General features: G+C 39.9%; 1 protein-coding gene across 1 annotated transcript in view; it reads left to right on the forward strand.

Moving 5' to 3' along the window:
- The window catches only part of LOC107690615 (fibroblast growth factor 14-like), a 77481-nt gene that overhangs the window by 25210 nt on the left and 28678 nt on the right, over positions 1 to 23593 (forward strand). Inside the window, exon 3 of the mRNA XM_016488998.1 lies at positions 7998 to 8101. Within this exon, the coding sequence (XP_016344484.1) occupies positions 7998 to 8101 (104 nt within the window). The remainder of the gene's footprint in view (positions 1 to 7997; positions 8102 to 23593) is intronic.

The following is a 23593-nucleotide window of genomic DNA, read 5'->3' on the forward strand; positions in this document are numbered from 1 at the left end:
TGAATAATAGATTCTACTGATTCTCATTTTAGGCTGCTGTACTAGAACTACATACTGCACAGATCAGTTGATACACATGCGATTTCTTTCCCAGATGTTTACATTCGATTGAGACAAAACCAACTGTTTATGTGAACCATGGGTGTTTTTGACAGTTGAAACAATAAACGCTAAAGAGAGTGTATACACTATTATTGAAATTAAAATAAACAAGTGTACGTTGTGAGCGAACAATTTGTAGAGATCTGCCAGAAGAAGCAGCCACTATGAACAGCTGATTTGTACGGAAACATCTGATGGCCAAACTACATTGGAATTCTCAAATGGAAAAATCAAGTGACCCCGGGCCGATTTGTGTTCACAACGCACATTTTTAGCGAACCGTACCTTTAGCCGAAAGCGAACCGTACTCAGACCACCTCCCGAGATGGTCTCGTTTCGGTTCGCTTCGAGGGGTCTGAGATCGTTTGGAGTGTTCACATATGGGCCAAAAATCACGCGAACCGCGCTCAGACTCCTGAAAAGGACCAAGTGTGAAAACACCCTTAGGTTTCCCATAGTTCGTTTTAAAAGAACCAAACCCAGTTAACTTAAAGTGAACCAGAAAGGGAACCAGCCGAAAGTGACCTCAGTCCTTTTGGTGTTCACAATCATTCTGATTTAAAGGTCAGAAACTATAGCTTACATCAGTGGTTCTCAACCTTTTTTTCCACCGGGCCGCACTATGGTCCAAGTGCAAGTCTCGCTTTTGCATTTTCTTGCCAACCATAAGCTAAATGGGCCATGAAATGTAATCCATCAGAGCAGCGTTTAACACTGTAATCTAAATGGACACTGTTGTGATTACCACCTGCTCATGTGCTGTCTGAGCACAAGTGACTGCATGATGCAAGTCTCAGGGTGTTTTCACATATAGTTCGTTTTAAAAGAACCAAACCCAGTTCACTTAAAGTGAACCAGAAAGGGAACCAGCCGAAAGTGACCTCAGTCCTTTTGGTGTTCACAATCTAGTGGACTCAAAAGAGAACCCAGTTCTTTTTTTGGTCCTCTTCAGCAATGAAGAGATCTCAGACCCTTTCTTGTTCACACCACAACTTTATAAGGACTCAGACCCCAGCTTTCTGTGCAGCAGTGGATTTTGGGTATTCAAGATGGCGTCTTCACATGTTGTCATCACATGGATGTGGCACATTTTGAAGCAAATGACAAACAGCGAAAGAGTCAGACAAAGCAGAACTAAAGGAAAGCATCTGAAAAAAACGGAAGAGGAAAAGGATAGCAATTAAAAATACATTTTTCTTCCAACACTATCAACAACTGCTGCTGCTTGCCACAGGACTGATAAATTTCCAGTCAAATCGTTTTCTGTGTGCTGCTAGATCAGAGCTAGAGCCCTGCATTTCAGCCCGGGACCGACAGGCCCCGACTTTTTTACGCCCCTCGGGCTGGGCTTCGAGACAATTTCACGTCATAGTTCAGACGCGGGCAGGGCCTCGGGCCTGTTTTAGGCTTCTCCTTATTTTTATATTTTAGACAAATGAATTGTAAAACAAAGTATTTTTAAAAATTGTGTTCAGCATGGTGAGTCACATTTTGAATTCGAGAACCACTGGCTTACATGAATAAAAAAAATCACAAACATGACACTTATAAATTAAATAATTATATATATGTTGATTTATTCATTAATGTGTAATATGTTATATTTTTTAAACAAATTATGATCTCTAAAATATTTTCAGAATTTTTACAACTGTTTTGCTTTAGACCATCTACAAATGTTTAATCTTAAAATAAAATGTTAAAGTTAATACTGCATCTTTCTGAAAAAAAATGCAGCGATTGATATATAGTTTATTTATGGTTATTTTCAAAGCTTCAATGTACTGTTTTTATAAGAGAACTGCATTATTGTTTATTTAATTCTAACAAATAAGTTCTTGTTAAAAACTAACCAAAATCAAAAATAATTAGCTTATAATTTCCACACAGGAGAGACTTGGTGTTGTTTCCAAACAAAAGGAAATATATCGGTATCGGCATATCGGCATATCGGATATCGGCAAAAATCCAATATCATGCATCCCTACTCCTGCTCGATAATTCTGTTGCGCAAAATGCCACAGCTACACTTCAAAGGTAAAGTGTGCTCAAATGCATATCATTACTTTTACTACACACTTTTAAAATCCCTGTTACTGATTCATTTTCTGTAGTTATCACTGTTGCTGATATGGCAGTAGGCTGGTCCTTGGGGAGATGTGTGTGTGCATGTGAGGTGATAACTCAGGAGGCAGTGGTGTATTATTAGCCTCTACTGGGCCTGCTTTTCAAATGCTTCAGGCCAGCTGCTTAATTTGATTTTAATATGCAGATGTACTGACAGAGTGACACACAGAGGGCTCTCTGTCAGTCACACACTCCGAGAGAAGATGACACTTGACATTTGCGACACTAAGAAACACACCTACACAAATGCAGAAAACAACTGTAGAGTTAGCATTTTTTTTAGATACATTGAATTTTTGCTAAAGTAATCAAAGTTTCCCTAAAGTATGCAAACAACAGTAGTAACTAGATTTTCCTTTGCTAAAGGAAGCTGAAGTGCTGGCAAGGCACACATTTTAGGTAATTTATATTGGCTATTTATAGAAACTATATAAGTTGCAAACCCAAATATAGCAAAAAATATATATACTCCAAATATACTACAATAGTTCAGAAAAATTTGGACACTTAAGTCCACTTGCTTTGATTTTTTTTGTCATTTTGGTAAAATTATAGTTAAAATCAGTTATTTATATTAATTATATATAATTATTATGTTGCAAACACAAATGTAGGTACTCCAAAAAGAATCTGGACAGTTTTGAACAATTAAGCTACAATTAAATTTAATAAATTGGATAAAAAATGTCAAAGCAAGTGTTAAGTGCAAACAATAATTTGAGACCTTATCTTTGAAGCAACATCTTTGTCTAACATCAACAGTATTATTTGATCATTTGATTTTGTGTGAAAATGTTTGTGTTATCTTAAAAATACATTTGCTTTGAATTTTTAGGCAAAATATAGTTATTAATATTGGATATTTATGTAAATTCTGTAAGTTGCAAACCAGTATAGATAGAGAGATGAAGATAGAGAGAAACAGAGGTGAAGAAAAAGAATGAAAAGGCATGAAATGGCATTCAATATCATGCTCTCTTTGGAAGACAAGGATGCAAAGTCCATTTTGTGTCCTTGTAAGAATCTGTTCCTGTGTGCCTGTGGAGCACTTCCAGAAACTCACATTGATGTAACCATCCCACTCATATTTTGCCACACCAGAGTCTTCCAGACCAGGGCTTTTCTGAAGTCATTTTCATTCAAGCACCCCGGGAGCTCTGCCAATTACCAGTGAGTTGAAGTGAGTTCATTACACTGTAGGTTTAAATCACCCCTTTGGATGCACTTAGTGTCACCAGCTAGGCTGTTACTCCCCTCCAGTACAAACAATGGCCGTTACCTAACAAGACCGAAGAGCTGCTCCAACAACAAAAGATCCATTAAATCTGCCATGCACTACTACTGCCTCCAATCTCTAGCCTTCTATGCTCCAGCTTGTAGCGCCAGGCTTCTGTTGCTGCCCACTGGGCATAAAAACAATTATTCTACATAATATGAGGCCTCCATTCAATTTCTGTGTATCAGTTTTTATGCTCCACACTATCCCTGTTCCCTATCGATACTTCACTCGTACTGCGTCTGCTAAGATGCTATGGGGAAAACCCAAATACTGAAGCCTTTCAATAATGCAGTGTAACTGCACGACCATTGGTTCGTGCAGTGTATTTAAAACAAACCATTGGCTCGGCAGTGGAGCTGCATTAGCCTATGGCGACACAGCCTGCCAGAACCCGCCAAAATGGGCGGGGCATCTGGCTATATAAGCGTGCACTTCGCCATAGGATCCTCAGATTTCTTCTCCTTCAGCAACGACTACAAGATCTTCGCTCTACGAGACTCGAAGTCTTCACCGTGAACAAGCCTCGCAGCGGATCAAGAACCCTCTCTGTTCGGCTGACTTTGCCGGTCTTCAGCTGCCTTTGGCGTCTGCAGCAGCTGTGCCGCTATCCGGCGACTATAAGAGCACATTTTCTAAGCAAATCTCCGGCGGTGTTGCAAATGCCACGCCGCTACTGTGCATGCCGCTGACGGTCACGGCGAGTGCATGTCATGCTTGGGCGCTGCCCACGCTGAAGCTGCACTTACCGAGACGGAATGTCCTCATTGCGAGGATATGAGTCTCGCCTCTCTGCGCTCGTTGATAGCTTTCTTTTCAGAAAGCGACTTCGCCCCTCGCACCCTCCCGCTTTCTTCCTCCCAGGAACCTGTGAGGAAAAAGCAGCGGGGCAGAGGATCTCGGTGCTCTGTGACGAGTGAGCCCACGCCGGCTGAGCCCCCGCGTGCCTCACTCTCTCCACATAGAGAGGCTTCCCCCATTCCTCTTCTCTCACTCGGACCAGCATCCCTCTGCGGCTGCGAGCGATCTGGTCTCGTTTGGTGGGAGCGAGTGCGACGCCATGGATGACAGTGTGTCTCTGGCTGCTTCAGATGCGGAGGAGCTGTCGGGCTCGTCCTTCGACCCCGCTCCCCTGCCGTCTGCGGAGCCCAGCTCTGCCAGCACGGGCATGGACACCGAACTTTTCCGCGTCTTGTCTAAAGCTGTGCAAGAGCTGATCTCGGTGCTCTGTGACGAGTGAGCCCACGCCGGCTGAGCCCCCGCGTGCCTCACTCTCTCCACATAGAGAGGCTTCCCCCATTCCTCTTCTCTCACTCGGACCAGCATCCCTCTGCGGCTGCGAGCGATCTGGTCTCGTTTGGTGGGAGCGAGTGCGACGCCATGGATGACAGTGTGTCTCTGGCTGCTTCAGATGCGGAGGAGCTGTCGGGCTCGTCCTTCGACCCCGCTCCCCTGCCGTCTGCGGAGCCCAGCTCTGCCAGCACGGGCATGGACACCGAACTTTTCCGCGTCTTGTCTAAAGCTGTGCAAGAGCTGGGTTTGGATTGGTCTCCGCCAGAGGAGCCCACCCGCAGCCGCCTGGAAGGCCATCCCTGGAGTGTCAAAGTGTGTTCTGGGGATAATAGAGCAAGGTTATTCACTTCAATTCGCTCGAAGACCCCCGCGATTTAGTGGCGTGGTCTCCACCTCGGTTCAGAGCAAGGACGCACACGTCCTGCGTGCCGAGGTGATGAATTTGCTGGCAAAAAGAGCCATAGAAACAGTTCCCCCAGCTCAGAGCGAGTCAGGCTTCTACTGCCGATATTTCCTCGTCCCCAAAAAGGATGGCGGCCTAAGGCCCATCCTCGGTCTCAGGCACATGAACCGCACTCTCATGAGACGGTCATTCAGGATGATTACACTGAAGCAGATCCTCTCGCAAGTGTGCCCAGGGGACTGGTTCTTTTCGCTGGATCTGAAAGATGCCTACTTTCACATCCAGATAGCCCCCCACCACAGGCGATTCTTGAGATTCGCCTTCGAGGGAGTGGCATATCAATACACAGTCCTTCCCTTCGGGCTGTCCCTAGCTCCTCGCACTTTTACGAAGTGCATGGATGCGGCTCTTTCCCCGCTGAGACAGATGGGAATCCTCATTCTGAATTACCTCGATGACTGGCTCAATCTGGCCCAGTCGGAGGACGAGCTACTATCTCACAGATCCTTCCTCCTCAGCCACTTAGAATGCCTGGGACTCAGGGTCAATTTTGCCAAGAGTGCGCTGTCCCCCAGCCAACGGATATCTTTCCAGGGGAACAGTTCTTGACTCAGTCCAAATGAGGGTGTTAGTCGCACCAGAACGTGCACTGGCCATTCAGCAGCTCACGGCCTCATTCAAAATTGGAGCCTCTCACCCTCTCAAGGTGTTTCAAAAGATGCTGGGCCTCATGGCCTCTGCGTCTCCAGTACTGTTCCCCCAGCTCAGAGCGAGTCAGGCTTCTACTGCCGATATTTCCTCGTCCCCAAAAAGGATGGCGGCCTAAGGCCCATCCTCGGTCTCAGGCACATGAACCGCACTCTCATGAGACGGTCATTCAGGATGATTACACTGAAGCAGATCCTCTCGCAAGTGTGCCCAGGGGACTGGTTCTTTTCGCTGGATCTGAAAGATGCCTACTTTCACATCCAGATAGCCCCCCACCACAGGCGATTCTTGAGATTCGCCTTCGAGGGAGTGGCATATCAATACACAGTCCTTCCCTTCGGGCTGTCCCTAGCTCCTCGCACTTTTACGAAGTGCATGGATGCGGCTCTTTCCCCGCTGAGACAGATGGGAATCCGCGTTCTGAATTATCTCGACAACTGGCTCATCCTGGCCCAGTCAGAGAACGATCTATTATCCCACAGATCCTTCCTCCTCAGCCACTTAGAGTGCCTGGGACTCAGGGCCAATTTCGCCAAAAGCGTGCTGTTCCCCAGCCAACGGATATCGTTCCTGGGAACAGTTCTCGACTCAGCCCGAATGAGGGTGGTATTCGCGCCGGATCGTGCACTGGCTATTCGGCAGCTTGCGGCCTCATTCAAAGTTGGAGCCCTTCGCCCTCTCAAGGCGTTTCAGAAGATGTTGAGCCCCATGGCCTCTGCGTCTCCAGTTCTTCAGCTGGGCCTGCTTCGCATGCGGCCCCTTCAGTACTGGCTGAAACCACAAGTTCCGTCACACGCCTGGCGTCATGGACGCATGTGTGTCAAGGTGAACCGGGCCTGCGTAGCAGCTCTGGCCCCTTGGAAAGACTCTCGGTGGATGGAACGGGGCGTGCCCCTGGGAATGGTCTGCAGAAGGAAGGTGGTCTCGACAGATGCTTCCAACACGGGTTGGGGAGCTCTGTGCGATGGCAAAATGGCTTTCGGCCATTGGTCGAAAGAGGAGAGTCGGCTTCACATCAACTGCCTGGAAATGCTGGCAGTATGTTTGGGCCTTCGCACCTTTCTGCAAGTCCTAAGCAGGGCCTCGCCGTCCACATTTACCAGGTTTTATAATCTGGATGTCCCGGCCTTACAGTCTCGGGTCCTTTCTGCTTAAACGGACTTACTCTGGCCTTATGGCAAAACCAGTGCTCAGGCGTTTGCCATGGGTTCTGAGGCTGTACAATTTATCTTGGAATGATTACTCAGTGCCGGGCCGACCTCTGTGAGTTTGGCCCTATTGCCTCTTGCTGGGCTTCCCTGCAATTACTTGGTCCCTCTGGGGCCCCTTTGGTGCTCAAGGCAAGTTCAAGCATTGGTCGTTCCTCTAGCATAGCACGGCGGGATTGTACTGGTTCCCCATAGCGTCTTAGCAGACGCAGTACGAGTGAAGTATTGATAGGGAACGTACTCGGTTACTAACGTAACCTCGGTTCCCTGAGATACGAGAACGTGCTATGTAGCTGCATGACTCAGTCGTTGCTTCAGTTGAAGTAACCTGAGGTTCCTATTGCGAAGTGCACGCTTATATAGCCAGATGCCCGCCCATTTTGGCGGGCTCTGGCGGGCTGTGTTGCCATTGGTTCGTTTTTAATACACTGCACGAACCAATGGCCATGCAGTTACACTGCGTTATTGAAAGGCTTCAGTATTCTGAGAAAAAGGAGTTTTCCCCATAGCGTCTTAGCAGACGCAGTACTCGTTCCCGTATCTCAGGGAACCAAGGTTACGTTAGTAACCAAGTACGTTTATGCACTCTGTGGAGTGCGGCCAATGTTCAGTTTATGGGTTGAGATTTGAAGCCCATTGTTTATCATTATAATTCCATTTTAGTTATGTTTGCTATTATTATTGGGGTTAGAGGTTAATCACTCTTAGAACTGCATAGCAACATACAAAAACAAACACATACTCAAATTTTCTTCAGAAATTCCAATTTTTGTACATTTTATTTTCAAATTTAACAGTAATTCCTCAATTCTTATTTTAGATATAATTTGTTAAATTGACGGAAAAATTACATTTGTTTACCCCTGTATTGTCTTCACAGCGTTGTTCAACCTCATCCCTGTGGGCCTTCGGGTCGTTGCTATTCAGTCTGTGAAGACGGGCTTGTACATCGCCATGAATGGAGAAGGCCATCTGTACACATCAGTGAGTACACAGTCGTATACCTCAGATAACAATTCTAACAATTCCAACAATTCTTTGTTTCAGAACCTAGTGAATTACTGTCTACATAAGCAGCATCCTTCTAAGGCAGTGTCCTGTAGCTGTAATAACTGACTGATTGTTTATGTGAGAATTGATACACAACTGATTCCAATATGGTTTGACATTAGCATATCTCTATGCTATAGATGCTATTATTTAATAGCCATAAAAATACATAGCACACACAAATATTGGGTAAAATAGACCATTGTGATTAGATTTGAAGTATGTCTTATAAGGAAGCTCACTTGGTTCTGAAACAGGTTTTTATTGGATTTTAAATCTACCATAGTTTAACTTAGAAACATCATGATTTTGTGATCTTGGAAGCATGCAAAATCTGCAATCTGCCCACTCTCGCTCGCAATATCAGACAGTACTTCATTCTCAGATGTCAGCATGGCCATCTCATTTACAATGACACATCAGCTCAGACTCAAAGCTGATACCCTCTTCGCTACTGCTTTATAACCCTTGATCTCAAACTTATCTGAAGAAAAATTCTCACTGCAGGTAAAAGATGAGTTATTGTGACCACCACAAATTTTTGGGCAGAACATCTTGTGATCTATTATTTCATTCTGTAAAAACTGATATTGCACTAATACACAGAATTCGTATCTGTCCAGACAGGTATACGGGTAGCTGAGAGAAGTTAAGCAGAAATGTCTTTGCATGCCAGACATCATTATGGAGCTAAAATACATAATAGAACATGTCTCTGTTATGGTTTTAGTTTTAAATGCAAACCACAATTATGCACACCCACATGTGCATTAGTGGTTTTATAAAGACCTGTTGCCGAAACATTCCTGCTACATTAAAGTCTTCATGTTTACCATCAAACATTACATTTAGCCTACAGTGCAATGTATCCACCTTGACCAGATGGTCATTAATTACTGGCAACCATGGCAATCAGTGAGGTGTTACCTTTCCTCTCTGGTGCTGGTCATTATTGGCAGAGCACTGCACAGTACTAATGCATCTTTTCCATGAGCACTTAACTGAATCCTGTTGATATGCAATCTATATCTCCAAAAAGACTGGACATTTGTATTATAGCACTTCTTCCAGTATGTTGTTTGTTTTCCTAATTTAAAAGACATTTGGTATAAAAGCGTGTACTGATTTTATAAATCTAAATTTAAAAGTAATCATGTAAATGTTATAGGCAACACATACGGATAACTTTGCATACAGAGAAAGGGAGATGTGAGACAATAATTTAGGACACACTTGGAATGAATAAATTGAATTAGATGAAATGTCAAACCAAGTGTGATCCACAAACATGTGATGTTACACCTTTTCTCTGAAAAAACTGTTTTTTTTAGACTTTTAACCAGTTGGTCCAAAAAATAAAAAATGCAACTACTGTTTCTTAATTTGAACTTTTTTTTCTTGCTTGAAAACTGTGTTTGCGTTATGATAAATTACAGTTGCTTTGATATATGCATTTTTTATTGTTGTCATATATTTTGAAGAGTGTCTAAAGTGCCTCTGTACAGTATATGCCTCATACATGTTTCCAATTATACAGGTATTTTTAGTGCTGGATGTTAGTTTTAAAATAATGGTTATATGGACTAGACATGTTGATATGCAGAAGCTGTTCTTTCCTGGTAACAAGCTAAAACTTCCAATATTCAGCCACAGCTGACCCAGCGTATTTCACTGGGGAGTCTTATACAATGACAATATTTCTTGGTCCTAATGGGCTTACTAATCAACTCTATGGATGCGCCCACACACTCTCTCAGCTTTCTATCACTGCTTCTTTTCTGCTCTCTCTGTTCCTGTGTGAATGACTCAGGTAATAGCAGAGAAAGCGCCCCTCCTTTTTCTCTGTCTGCTCTCTGAGGTTTGTACATTCATTTGTCATTATTCCTCTTTTCTATGAGAATGTGCAGTTATTATCTGACCCTCCATCCATTAGAGGCCATTTTTCATTAGTGAATAAAATAAGCGCACTTATCCTGTAGATGCCCTCAGATTTTTATTAAAAATGACATTTAATTCTAGCACTACAGCAAACATGAGTTTAACCATTTTGAAGAGTTTCCATAGAGTTTATAGTTTTTGTTAAATTAAATTAATAAAAATAATAAATGGAATTAATAGTATTTGCAGCATTTTGGGAGAGACGGCTAGGCAGGAAAATAGACCAGAATGAGATTTATTATTATTCTGAGATCACTAAAACTGTGTCTGCTGTGGCTGAAATGAGTTTTGTGTCGATTTCTGTCATTCCAACATTTTATTGTATCACAGATTAATGACATTTTATACTGTACGATCAATCGTTACTCATTTTCCTTCATCAGTCAAACACAAATGAAGGCATGCTGACGGCCCACTTTGATTAGTTGATCTCTATTCTCTCTTAGAGTCAGGCTGAGAGAATACGATAGTCCCGTTGAATAGAGCAGAATTCCATTAAGAAGCTCTAGCACTGCATCCTGGCCTTTTGTCTGTCAGGCCTATTTTTTGTACAGCGCGGGAGTACAAGTGACCCGATAGTATCGAAACATCCTGGAGTCTCGGCACAATGGACTCATGCCTGGGAGAAAAGAAAGACTTCAATAATCTTCCATTTTTCAATCCCTCTCTTTTGTTCAAAGGGCTCAAACTCTGCTTTCCTCTCTGCTGTTGATGTTCATAGGCTGATACATCCTTTGGAATAATAATCAAGCTCCTTTTCTGGGTGGCTGCAGGTGTGACAGTTGTGCAGTTATAGAAATACAAAACAGCTCTGAAAAGCAAACATACTTGTCTGCTTGAGTGAATGAGAAATTTGCTGGTAACTTTTAAAACAACTGGCAAAGAACATTTGAATAAAAAAGAAGAAAAACAAGAATTGCATATTTGTTCATTTTAGTCACTGTTATGACCGAGTGATTTGGCTTTTCGTGGCTCTCTGGGTCTCTTCAAAGCTGTTTGTTCTCCTCTATGGATTGAAGAGGTCTATAGCTTTATCGCCCTGCCACACTTGTTAGAGCTACCTTTCATGAGTTAGATTGACTCTTCACATCAGTAGACTGGCCCCTGTAGGCTTACATCCCTTTGGTGCTTGTGTAGTTTGAACTATTGCTACCAGAGATTGCTTACAAAGCCCAGTTCACTATAGAGCCAGTTTGATTTGTTAAGTATTTGATTTATTTTCTGAACACTTACTGTATGATGCAGCCACAGTGCAATGCAGTAATGAATAAATCTTATTATGGATCCTTTTGGCATATTTCTAAGTGATAGAGCTTTTAGGCCTATGAATTAAGGTAATCACATCTGCCATCTCCCGACATAATGACAATATTTCCGCTCACTTGATGTTTTCTACAGTACTTGTAATCTCATTCAGTGTTGGTGGTGTATAATAGGGGCTATAAAAAATTCAAATCTTTCCATGTTTCCTGCTATGAGTTTGCTGGCTGCCAGGATTTCTTGTCAGGTAAACATATATGTTGGTTAAAGATAAGAACTTGTCTTCTTACCGCATATTTCTGAACAGTAATCTTATATCTAACCAGAGGTTTCACATAACCTGTCCAGTCAGAGATAAGCACTGTCCAATCCCTGTCCTCCCACTGACGATTGTGAGATTATCAGCACCGTTAAAACTAATAAAATACCGTCACAATTTTTAGACATATTTATTCCTGTAGTAAGGGGCACGTTTCTCCAATGGGCCAGAAAACTCAGACCAAAAAACAACCTGAGGATATAAGCTGTAACAAACAAGATATGAGTGAGTTCATCCCATGGCATTTCTCAGTGATGGCAGATGGCTCAGTCTGATTATATTCTCAAGTGATTATTATTCTCACCCTCATGTCTAAATCTTCCTTCACATTTTTTGTTTGTTTTGTTTGAACAAGCAGCCAAAATCACAGAGCATAATATTTTATGATGAAACGCCGTATTAAATGGAATATGCAAAAATGCTTTAGCTTTTATTATTTGTATTAAATTTGCATCTTGAATGTGAATCGTGATGAGAACCTGTTGGGTTTTTTAAATAAGATTCACCAACCTGTGTTACCTGAATACAGGGGCAGCAGAGGGAGGAACCAGGGACTGGTGAGAAACCATCTTCATGCATTAATGAACAATAAGGTCAAAGCTACAAGTTGGCTTGGAAAATAGAATCAGGGGACATATCGTCTATAAATAGGTCTTTTTTCATTCTGTTAAGATGAATAATACCACAATTACTATTATGTCTTTTTCTATTATTGTCATTTGGCCTATATATAGTTATAACTACACCCATGTCCATTGTGTAGACAATTACATTTTTAATAGACCGTCACTAAGCATAATCACTTTTGCAACACATAGTCCAAGGGTCAACGACAAGATACTCCTGGACAGGTTAGTTTCAATAGGGATTACTGGCACCCCACTTTCCTGGTTTAGGTCTTATGTTCAAATTAAAAATTTTAAATCAAGACCATCTACAGTTACTACTGGTGTCCCTCAGGGTTCTGTTTTGGGCCCACTCTTATTCATCATCTATTTACTTCCTCTTGGCTATATTCTCAGGAAATATGGTATCAATTTTCACTGCTATGCCGACGACACCCAGCGCTACCTGTCTTCTAAACCCTCTAGTTATTTTCCTCCACCTTCCTTGACTAGATGTTTAGCTGAAATTAAAGACTGGCTTTCAGCCAACTTTCTAAAACTCAACAGTGATAAAACTGAGGTCATACTTATCGGTACAAAATCTATTTTGACTAAATCTGATTGTTTTACAGTGGATATCGATAATAATGCAATTTGTTCTTCTCAGCAGGTTAGGAGTCTGGGTGTCATTCTGGATAGCACACTATCTTTTGAAGTGTGTTGAAGTTAATATTACGCGTACTGCGTATTTTCACCTATGTAACATTAATCGCCTTCATGCCTCTCTCACAATGAATAATACTGCAATTCTTATTCATGCACTGGTTACCTCACATATCGACTATTGTAATGCTCTCCTTACTGGTCTTCCTTCTAAACTTCTCTATAAACTTCAATTGGTTCAGAACTCAGCAGCTCGTGTTCTTTCTAGGACTTCATCAGTAGAGCACATTTCTCCAGTTCTCCAACGTCTACACTGGCTCCCAGTAAAGTGTCGCATTGATTTTAAAATTTTGCTTCTCACATTTAAGGCACTTCACAACCTTGCTCCACCGTATCTTACGGACCTTCTCCACATCTATACTCCTTCTCGCATTCTCAGATCTTCACACTCGATCTCTCTTGTGTCGCCGCGTATACGTTTAAGCACCATGGGAGCAAGAACTTTTAGTTTTGCGGCCCCTCGCCTATGGAACTCTCTTCCCCCCAATATACGGAACAGTGACAGCCTTCATATTTTTAAATCTCGTCTTAAGACTTATCTTTTTACCCAGGCTTTCTTATGACTTGCTCTTATTAATTGCTCTTATTATTGCTCTTGTAAGCCTTTACTGTATTCATGATGTATGCAGTTGTGCTGTTGAATTTTGTAATGCTAGCAGGACTTGTTTATTTATTGTTACTGTTTTTACTAGTTTGCTTGCTGTAAAGTGACCTTGGGTGTTTAGAAAGGCACCATTAAATAAAATGAATTATTATTATTATTAAGATGTCCGTGCATCTTTTTTTACTGGCATTGGTATAGAGAGCAGGCTAGCTCACCTATGAACCAATGCAGTCATTTAAAGGCGGATGGAGGTTTGGGAGGAAGGTGTCATGTGAAAGCCCAGTCGCAGAGTTAATGGAGCCCCACCAGTGAGATGGTGCTTGGCGCACTGTTAAGATTTCCCTCTGTCAGCTTGTGCAGCAGAGAGGGGTCTTATTTGGAAATACATAGGCAAAACAAGGTCAGGTGACTAATGGAGGCGAAAGCAATTTCACTGTCAGACAGCATCTAAATGTAATCCTTTGCTTGCTCCGCGACAGTGGCATTACTGCCGTGCCAGTTTAGTCTCTTTTAGGCTGGCCATATCTTCAGGCAAGTTTGGCCACGTTTTCAATTTACATAAATTTTTGTCATCTGTTTTCAGCCATGTAATGACTTTATGAGCTTTGGAACACAAGCTGTGAATACAAAAGGGCTTTATGGACTGAAGCATACGGTCGTCTGATTGTGCAATATTTATAGCTCTCTGTTTATAAGGTGCTTTGTTTCTTCTTGAGTTTTGCAATGTTGGCCTAACACATCCCAAAGGGAAAAAAATGTCATAAATGTACATATAAGATGCTCCCCTTTGGGGTTGGCAAGATTTATTAATGTTTTTGAAAGAAGGTTTTTATGATTGCCGAGGGTACATTTATTTGATAAAAAATACAGTAGAAACCGTAATATTGTGAAATTTATTACAATTTAAAATGACTGCTTTCTATTTTAATATAGTTCAAAATGTAATTTATTCCTGCAATGGCAAAGCTGAATTTTCAGCAGCCATTACTCTTCAGTGTCACATGATACTTCAAAAATCATGATTTGGTGCTCAAGAATAATTTCTGATTATTATCAGTTTTGAAAACAGTTGTAATGCTTAAAAGGGATAGTTCCCCCCAAAAATGAATAATTTCCTCACCCTAAAGTTTTTTCCAGAACCATATGAATTCATTTTTTCTGCTGAACAGTGAAGCACAATTCCATAAAAGCACCAATGGGAGGGGAAAATTCTGCAGGTGATTTATTAACAATGCGCACATTAAAGAAAACAGACGCAGCTAGATCATTTCCATAATGTCCAGCGCAATCTACCAAGAGCAGCGCAAATTACCGCCTGCTTTAAGACATGCTTTTTTGGCCATTAAATAATGGAGCAAATACCAGTAATTTGACAAGCGCAAACATTAGTAAATTGCGTTGCGTGATTAATTTTAATGCTCTCCTCCCATAAATTTTGCATCTGAAAGGGAAACTCCTACAAATGCAGATTCAATATGGTCAGGCGCATAAATGACTGTGTCCATTCCTTTTCTGCGCTAATTCTTCACTGCACGTCTTTAGTACTATTTTAACGCCAAAAGACAGTTTGCGCTGGCACAATGTGTTGGTAAATCTGGCCTTTAGAATGGAGATGTCATTCACAAATTGGTGAAAGGACTTCATCTATAAATGATGAATACCGTCACTTGTTAATTGGTCAGAACATCTGGTCTTGTATTTATTGACATCATAGTTATGAAAGTTTGTTCGTTCACATATCCATAAAGATTCTGAGTTGTCCGCTCAATTGAATCTCTAGTTTTTCTTCGTGGAAGGGCCGTACAATCATAATGGAGACTGGTAACTCTACATTGATCCTCAAATGAAAGGTTGGGGGTTGTGTCAGGTAAAATCACTTTGTAAAATCTGCCTATGTCTTCATAAAAAAGAATGCTGCAGGAAAGAGACGGCCTACTTTTGGAGCCATGCGTTATGTGTATCTGACAGATAATCTGAGCGCAACAGAGTGGAAAGAACGCAGTATCGATTAGAGAGCAGGAGACAGTCTGAGAGGTGGAGAATCTTCTTGATGGCACAGGAGGAAAAGCTTTGGGTATGTCAGTGGATTTTCATATTGTTGTGAGCAGTCAGGCTTTACTTAAGACATTGTCTACAGAAGCCCCAGTGGCTTATGCATTCGTGGAAAACATTTTCTGCTTTCCTGACCGAGGTTGTTTGAGTAGACATAGATATTTAGTCAGGTTAGATGATGAATAGAAAGATTGTATTGTATAGAGCTGTCATTGTGGGAAGAAAGACTGCTATGTGAAGTCTCTAGTATAAATAGAATAAGTGCTATCTATTTTATCAATAATTGTTGAAATTATGAAGTACATCTGCAACTAAACAACTGATAACCTCCCTTAAAAACAAAGTCAGGTATTTACAATATTATTGAATATAATATTTAACAGGTTCTGTATGTATCTGTTTAACTTCCCAATGAAGGTTTATGATCTTTATAATGAGACTATGATAAAGACACAACTCATAACTTGTAAAATAGTTTGTAGTTTATCAAGCTGAGGACAAGACTTGGCTGTGAGCTCGTAGTGTGTTGATAGATTTCGAGGAAGCCATTGCTGAATGCCCACATTGTTCACACCAATAAAAGGACACTCCCTATGACTCCATGGATGAATCAGTTACTTTTTTCTTTTTTTTTCAGAGCTAGTAGAATCAAATTTATTTTCCAAAGTAATTCAATCGAGAATTTTCGACTATTCAGCATGAATATCAATAATACAACTGCATTTCAAGCATTCTCATTTATTTTCTCTCTGTATGCACACATAAGATGAGCTATGCATGTCCTATCCATTGGGGAACAGCTTGAAAAGCCTATGGTATTTGTTAGACAAGTGCACACTATAAACCATAAATATGTGCATTCAGTTTGTTACAAATGTTTCATTAGCTGATTGGCATTGACCTGTGGTTACAGTTTCAATTTCCATAAGGTGCTTCCAGTTGTTTTCAACAGATTCTACTTTGCCCAGCTGCCCACTGACTTACTGTCAACATGCATACACTAGATGCCATTAACTATTTGGGGCATACCATGCAATGGAAAAATCAAGTTGTAAGAAAAAATCAAATACGGGATTCATTGCAAAGCTGATTCTAATAAAAGCCTTATGCATTTATGCTAGATATCATGCAATTTGGTCAAAACAGTAATATTGCAATCGTTTTGAAATGCACTGCAATTGGAACTGCAATATGATAAACATTTATCATGTCATATTGCTGCTGCTCAGCATGAGCCCCACACTGCCGATTTACTCTGACAGAAGCAGTGAAAGCATACTATATTGTAAACTCCAGCATTCTGTGGTTTAGTAATTGTGTTAGACATCATGATTTCATTTTTAATTATAAAATTTTTGCATTCTAAATGGATAGCCAATGTCTCATAGTCAGGTGGGTTCCAAGCATTTAAACCACAGTTTTGTTTCTCATTGTCATGTAGGTTCCACTTTCAGAACTGTCATGTTTGTAACGAAGAGATGTCATGCCCACAACAGTGTGTCATCCCTCATTATACGACAATGTAATTATGGTAGTACTGTTTCTTAATTCTTTGTAGTTTCAACAAAAATTCAAGCCTGTAACATAAGTGGATTTCCCAATCTAAAATAGCACTTTTTCTGAGGAGTTACATTTCATGTTTTTGCCGAAAATGTCACATCTGTAATTTAAATTGCTCTTTGATTATATGTCTCTGAAATAACTCTTATTGTGCCTTGTGAGTGCTATGTGAGCATTTCATAAGCAGAAACTATTTTTGTAACTTGTACTTTATGAGCAAATTACATAAAAGGTAATGAAGGTTTCCATGCATACTGAACTCACAAGGCACGACAGCTTAACATGCATGGTGGACATTTGTAGTGGTAATGCATAATATGACCTAATGCATGCAAGTCTTTTCTGCTGCTCCACATTGAATGATACTTTTCCTTGATGTATGTTCATTATATTGTAGTAAAAGAAAGATCTTGATGTTACTAGGTCCTCCATGAATCAGCTGATAAATTGAGTTCGCGGGACACAAGAGCCAGTACCCACAGGATAAGCTTCCTATAGTGGCCATTGTTTCTGCTTATACTTTCCATATATTATTCAATAATGCAAGCCAAGGCCATACAACATGTTCACTTGTGAAAAGACGTATGACCCTTGAAGAAATAGTTCCTTTCATTTGTCTTTCTAATGGTGGTATATGTCAAAGCATAGTGCAGCCTGTTGCTTTCTGAAGATGACATGTGCAAACGAGCCCACGGAAGGATAAAAGAGGAGCTCCAATGGCAAAACTGACCAGGACATTAAGTGAAAAGATGTAATTAGTTGTGTCTTAGCAGAACAGCCTGATAACACTGATTTGCGTATAGTCTTAGCAACTGTCAGAGTGGACTTGGAGGACCTGTAATTAGCTTAGCATCTTATTTATTTTCAGAGAAGATTTGATGGTGATCGTGGGTGGTGTGTACTGTGGATTGAATCCCAGCCTTGTCCACCCTCAGTTTTACAGGCGTGCTTTAGATGAATGTTTCATAAAGCATCACAAACTCTTGCCTTTGCTTTATGCTGTGGTAGATAGCAATGTTAGAGCCATCAAGCTGGCAACTCTACAGACAAACACATTCAGCGATTAACAGAGTTTGAAACTGTAGCTTGCCAAGCTCCAAGCTACTCAAATAGCATCAGACTCAGGCTATCCTTTTGAAAAAGTAGCTAGCAACAGTACAATCTGCTAACAAACCCTACAGCTTTGTAGGGGGAAGTGTTTTGTTAATTGTGCAACTATCACATTATATGTTGTATATTTTGAATATAATGCAAAAGTTTGAGGGTTGGTAAGATTTTGTAACATTTTTTAAATAAGTCTGTTATGCTCGCCATGGCAGTAAAAGTACAGCAAAAAATACAGTAAAAACAGTAATATTGTGAAATAGTATTAGGCTACAATTTAAAGTAACTTGTTTTTAATTTAATATATTAAAAAAAATATATGGCAAAGCTGAATTTACTCCAGTCTCCAGTGTCACATGTTCTGTAATATTACAAACTGTTAAATTTGATAAATTTAATGCATCCTTGTTGAATAAAGCTGTTTATTAAAAAAAAAAATCTTATTGACCCCAGCCTTTTAAATGATGCAATTATAAAACTTATTTAAAAAAAATCAGAGCAGTATTCATCAGGCACAAACATTAAGGTAGACATTAATAGATTAGAAACAGTAAAGACAACAGTGTTTGACTAGATTTTTATGGGTTTTTTATGTTTTTCTAAAAAAATATGAGGGTGTTGCTAGCGTTGTAATATACTGGCCCACTCTGAAGTTTCTATAGTATTCTGCCTAAGGTTTCACCTTCAGTAGCTATGTTTCCATCCACCTATTTTTATGCGCATTTTGGAATATCGCATAAAAAATGCTGGATGGAAACGCCAAGATGCGCATTAAACAGTGTTGGGTCCGAGTCCACCATGTCGAGTCCTAGTTTTTAATCAATTGAGTTTAAATGGGAGACGTTTATTAATGTCTTTTTATATAAATTTTATGTTGTTACTTTTTTTTAATTTGATATTACACATGACATCTGTACTCTGAAAAATTTCTGCGTCCAAAATATCCAAGTCCGAGTCCACCCGAGTCCATCCAAGTCCAAGTTCATTCACAATTGCAGTCCGAGTCCAAGTCCGAGTCCCGAGTCCAAGTACCCCAACTCTGGCATAAATTCTAAAAATGCGCATAAAAAACTTATGCGCACATTTGAGTTGGATAAACTTTATCCATGTGCGCATAAACTACGATGGAAACACATTTACCAAATAAATTCCACCATGTGCATCAAAAAAGTCATGTGACTTTGCGCTGTGAGATGGGATAACTTGTTGATCTCGTTCACTGCATCTATATGTTGTTATGGTCGTTCTGAAATGCCTGAGCAAAGTCTGTCGTCAAAGTATTTCTGTATAGTTGTCTTAGTTTTGCCTAGTTTTCTTAGTGATATTTAGTGCCAGTTTTAGGGTTGGGTACCATTCACATTTTAACCGGTACGGTACCGGTACCTGAATTTCGGTGCCGGTACCCAACGGTACCTTTTTTCAGTACTTTACTCTCTGTGTAATTTCAAAAACATTTATTTCAGTGAAAAAATAAGTCAACAAGTCTCAATTTCAACATTTTGAACAATAGGGCCCAACAAAGGTTTTCTTTCTTTGTTTTTTTTTTTCTTCCAGAAATTCTTGTTTTAATTTTTCTGAAAATCAAATGAAGGCATTACACATTTATTTTAAATCAAATGAAAATTAAACCCTTTTATTTTTTGGCAAACAAACTGAGGTTTACTGTTGAACTTAATACATGGAAGAAAAAATGTGTGAATATTCCTTTAAAATAGGCTTGCCGCGATAGACGGTGTTGATGGTGATACCAGTGTATCGTCACTTGCCCACCGCGTCACCGACCCCCACCGTCGTTTTGATTTTTTATAGTAATAAAAATCATTTAGTTCAATAAACACTACAATTAAAACAAACAGACACTACAATTAAAAACTGAACGCGGCTACTCAATGCAGCGTGCCGAACGACAGTCGCATCACAGATCAGATTTCATTTATCCAGTGAGGAGAGTGAGTCGAGCTGACTGACAAGAAGAGTGAGGTGAGACAGACTAGACGATTGCGAATGATTTAGTTTCGAAACTAGATGCAAAAGCGCCTGTTTGGCAATATTTTGGATTTTCAAAAGCCTGTTGAATTTTGACGTTTATCTAAGGTGATTTTGGAAGTTTTTTTAAACATTAGTTTCTTATTTAATTGGTTCCACATTGTTTGCTGATTTTTACTTTATTTAAACTGTGTCATTTATTTATTTTATTTGACATTCGTTTAGCTAATAAACGTTCTACGTTTCTTATTTATTTGGTTATATATTATACATGTTTACTTATTTCCAGTTTTGTATACCTATTAAACTTTATGTAAGTTATTTGTTATTTTATATTAGACATAGCTTGCCCTATAGCATGGTGTATTTTTATTTGTTTTGTTAATAAAAGTTCTATGTTTTATATATACGCTAATGTGAGTTTGACGTTGTATTTTGTTGTTGCATTCAAGCAATTGACGTCGAACTGCTGCTAATTCAAAAGTGAAAGTAAAATGCGCACGGCTCTTTTAAGCTATTTAAAAGCGAAGGAAAGCGAGGAAAAGAGGGAAAAATCAAACGAACTAAAAACGAACAATTGCTTTACTCCGAATTGCTGCTATTTTAAAGTGAAAGTAAAATGGGCACACCGCATTTACAAGCTATTTAAAAACGAAGGAAAGCGAGGAAAAGAGGGAACGCCCCGCCCTCGCGGTGATACCGGTATTACCGGTGTTGTCACACGTCGATTAACCGGTGGGAAAATTTCCTCACCGTCACAACCCTACTTTAAAACATTTTTTAATAGGCTAAAAATAATTAAGTGATTAATCTAGTTGTAATATTTATTTTTATCATTTAATTGTTTTATTTAAATTTGATAGAAAATGGAATATTTAAAGATGTACATTATACTTTATAAAAGTAATACAATAGTAATATATTTCTTTTACATGTTAAACCGTACTTTTATTTTGACAGGTTGCCATGAAGTTTCTGTGTGTAGGCCTATACAGTATGATGATGCTAGTTTTCTGAAATGAAATGATAAAATTCTCGTGAAGTGACTCTCACAGCAGCTCTGAAGATTAAGTTTTTGTGTTCATGCCGTCATATAGTGAGACGCAGAGGCCAAAAATCACCGCAAGCGTCACGCGTGCTTCAGTATTTGTGTAGTGAACAAAACCATGTTTCCGCCATTCACACATACAGAGGCAAGCGGAACATGCAGGATTCATATTTAAACCGTCTTTTTGCATTTTAATATTGATTTAACGTGAATCGGTACTCGGTAGTACTGACGCAATTCAGTCGGTACCCTTAAAAGTACAGAGTTCGGTACCCAACCCTAGCCAGTTTACCAGGAAGTGACGATTTTGTTGTCTTTGACTCGTTGGATGGAAACGGTGCTTTTTTTTGCAATTGTTTTATGCGATATTCCAGTTTTGTGCATACGTTTAATTCAAATCTTTTGATGGAAACATAACTAGTGTGAGTCTATAGGATTTTTCCAATGGTTTTATTGTCTGTTTTATTGATTGCTTAGAAGAACAATAATAAGTATGAGCAATATTGATGTGTGCCTAACTAACTTCTAACTAAATGTTGTTAAAAAAGGGACTTCACGGAACACTGTACAGGGATGGCTCAAATGTATTGGTAAATCGTTTAACCAATTGAACCAATTCGCTGAAATGAATCTAATTTCCCAGCAGTACTTGAAAAAGGGAGGACATTCTAGTGAAGCGTGATTGATTTTTCCATCAGCTTGCTTGGTTGTAAGGCTGTCATACAATCTCACTTCAGACCTTGAATAACCACCTCTCTACAGATGCGCCCCTGTCAATGTTCCTTCATCCTTTTATCTCACTGTTCCTTTTTTTCCTCTGTTCACACTTGTCTGCAGAACAAAGTGCAACATATTTTTATTGCACAGTGTTTTTGGGCAGCTTGTGAAAGTGTAATGAGCACCATTGCAAGCTCAATAAGCTGTTTCCATGCCAGCCCCTCAGGCCACAAGAGTACAGACAGCTTCCCACAGAACTGTTCTATAAGTCTGTCGTCGCACCGGGCCGTCTCAGAGATGAAGCTGTGCTCAGAAAATGTAAAGAACACAGCACTCCTTCACCCCTCGCAGCAAACGGTACGCTCACACAGACCCTAGAGCTCTAGAGTGTCTTCTATTTCCTCTCAAAATGAAAGAAACATTTTATAAAGCGCTATACAGAAATCAATAGGGAAAGCTTGTACCGTTTCACATGATTCAGATTAATTTGACCTCACAAACATGCTAAAAAGCCAAGGCAGTAAATGTTCCAATATTGTCTTCTGCTGCTTGATGTCACAACTACATGTTGTCATTATTTGTTCATGTTGTGAATTCATGTTAGCAATTTTAGTTATTGTTGGAGGAAACTAAACCAAGGAGTTTAAGAGCCATAAAGCAAAAGAACTTCCCACTCCATGTGTTTCTGAGATGCAATGACACAATTCATCAAAGGAACTGGTTTCTTTTCTCATCTCTTCCAACACTGTAGGGATGTTCCAGCTATCAAGTTGTCGATTATCATAGAAAATAATTTGAATTCCTCTCAGTGGTTTTTAAATACAAACAAAAATCACATTTACAATAATGCACTTGCAGAAAGAAAGGAACAGCATTTAATTTCTAAATTGTCCTGTGCTAGGCTAATGCACATTTGATTATGCTTTACCAACATAAAGCATTTAAAGGATTTTATTTTCTAAGCAGTCAGCCCATTTCAGGTTTCATCCACATGTGTTGCAGAATGACAGGAATTGGCTATAGCATTGCACAGACAAGTTTAGTAAGCAATTTTATCATGCACACATATAATGTTGAAGTCTTGAGGCTATACTTTCAAAATGTGAATGTTTATTTAATAATATAGACTTCAATTGTAAATGCATTCGCGGAAAATTATTTATTTGCTTGTTTTTATAAATTGATGACTTGTATTGATTTCCAACATTACTTTAAATATTCAGGTCATAATTTCATACTAATGCTTGTACAAGAACTTTGACAGGGGTAGGTCATAAATAAATACACACAAAAGAAAAAAAAACAAGTGTAAACAACAGCTGCTGTTGTAGCAGGGTGAGGTGCATAGAGGGTGAAATGGCAGGGCAGTGATTTAAAAAGACAAGGTCACGTTTTCATTGGAGCACCCATATAATAGCAGATGACAGCTTAATCTCACTACATTTAACCCTCTGGGGTCCGAGGGTGTTTTGGGGCCCTGGAGAAGTTTTGACATGCCCTGACATTTGTG

The sequence above is a fragment of the Sinocyclocheilus anshuiensis genome, unplaced genomic scaffold (assembly GCF_001515605.1).
Source record: "Sinocyclocheilus anshuiensis isolate Anshui unplaced genomic scaffold, SAMN03320099.WGS_v1.1 scaffold1709, whole genome shotgun sequence".
NCBI lineage: Eukaryota > Metazoa > Chordata > Actinopteri > Cypriniformes > Cyprinidae > Sinocyclocheilus > Sinocyclocheilus anshuiensis.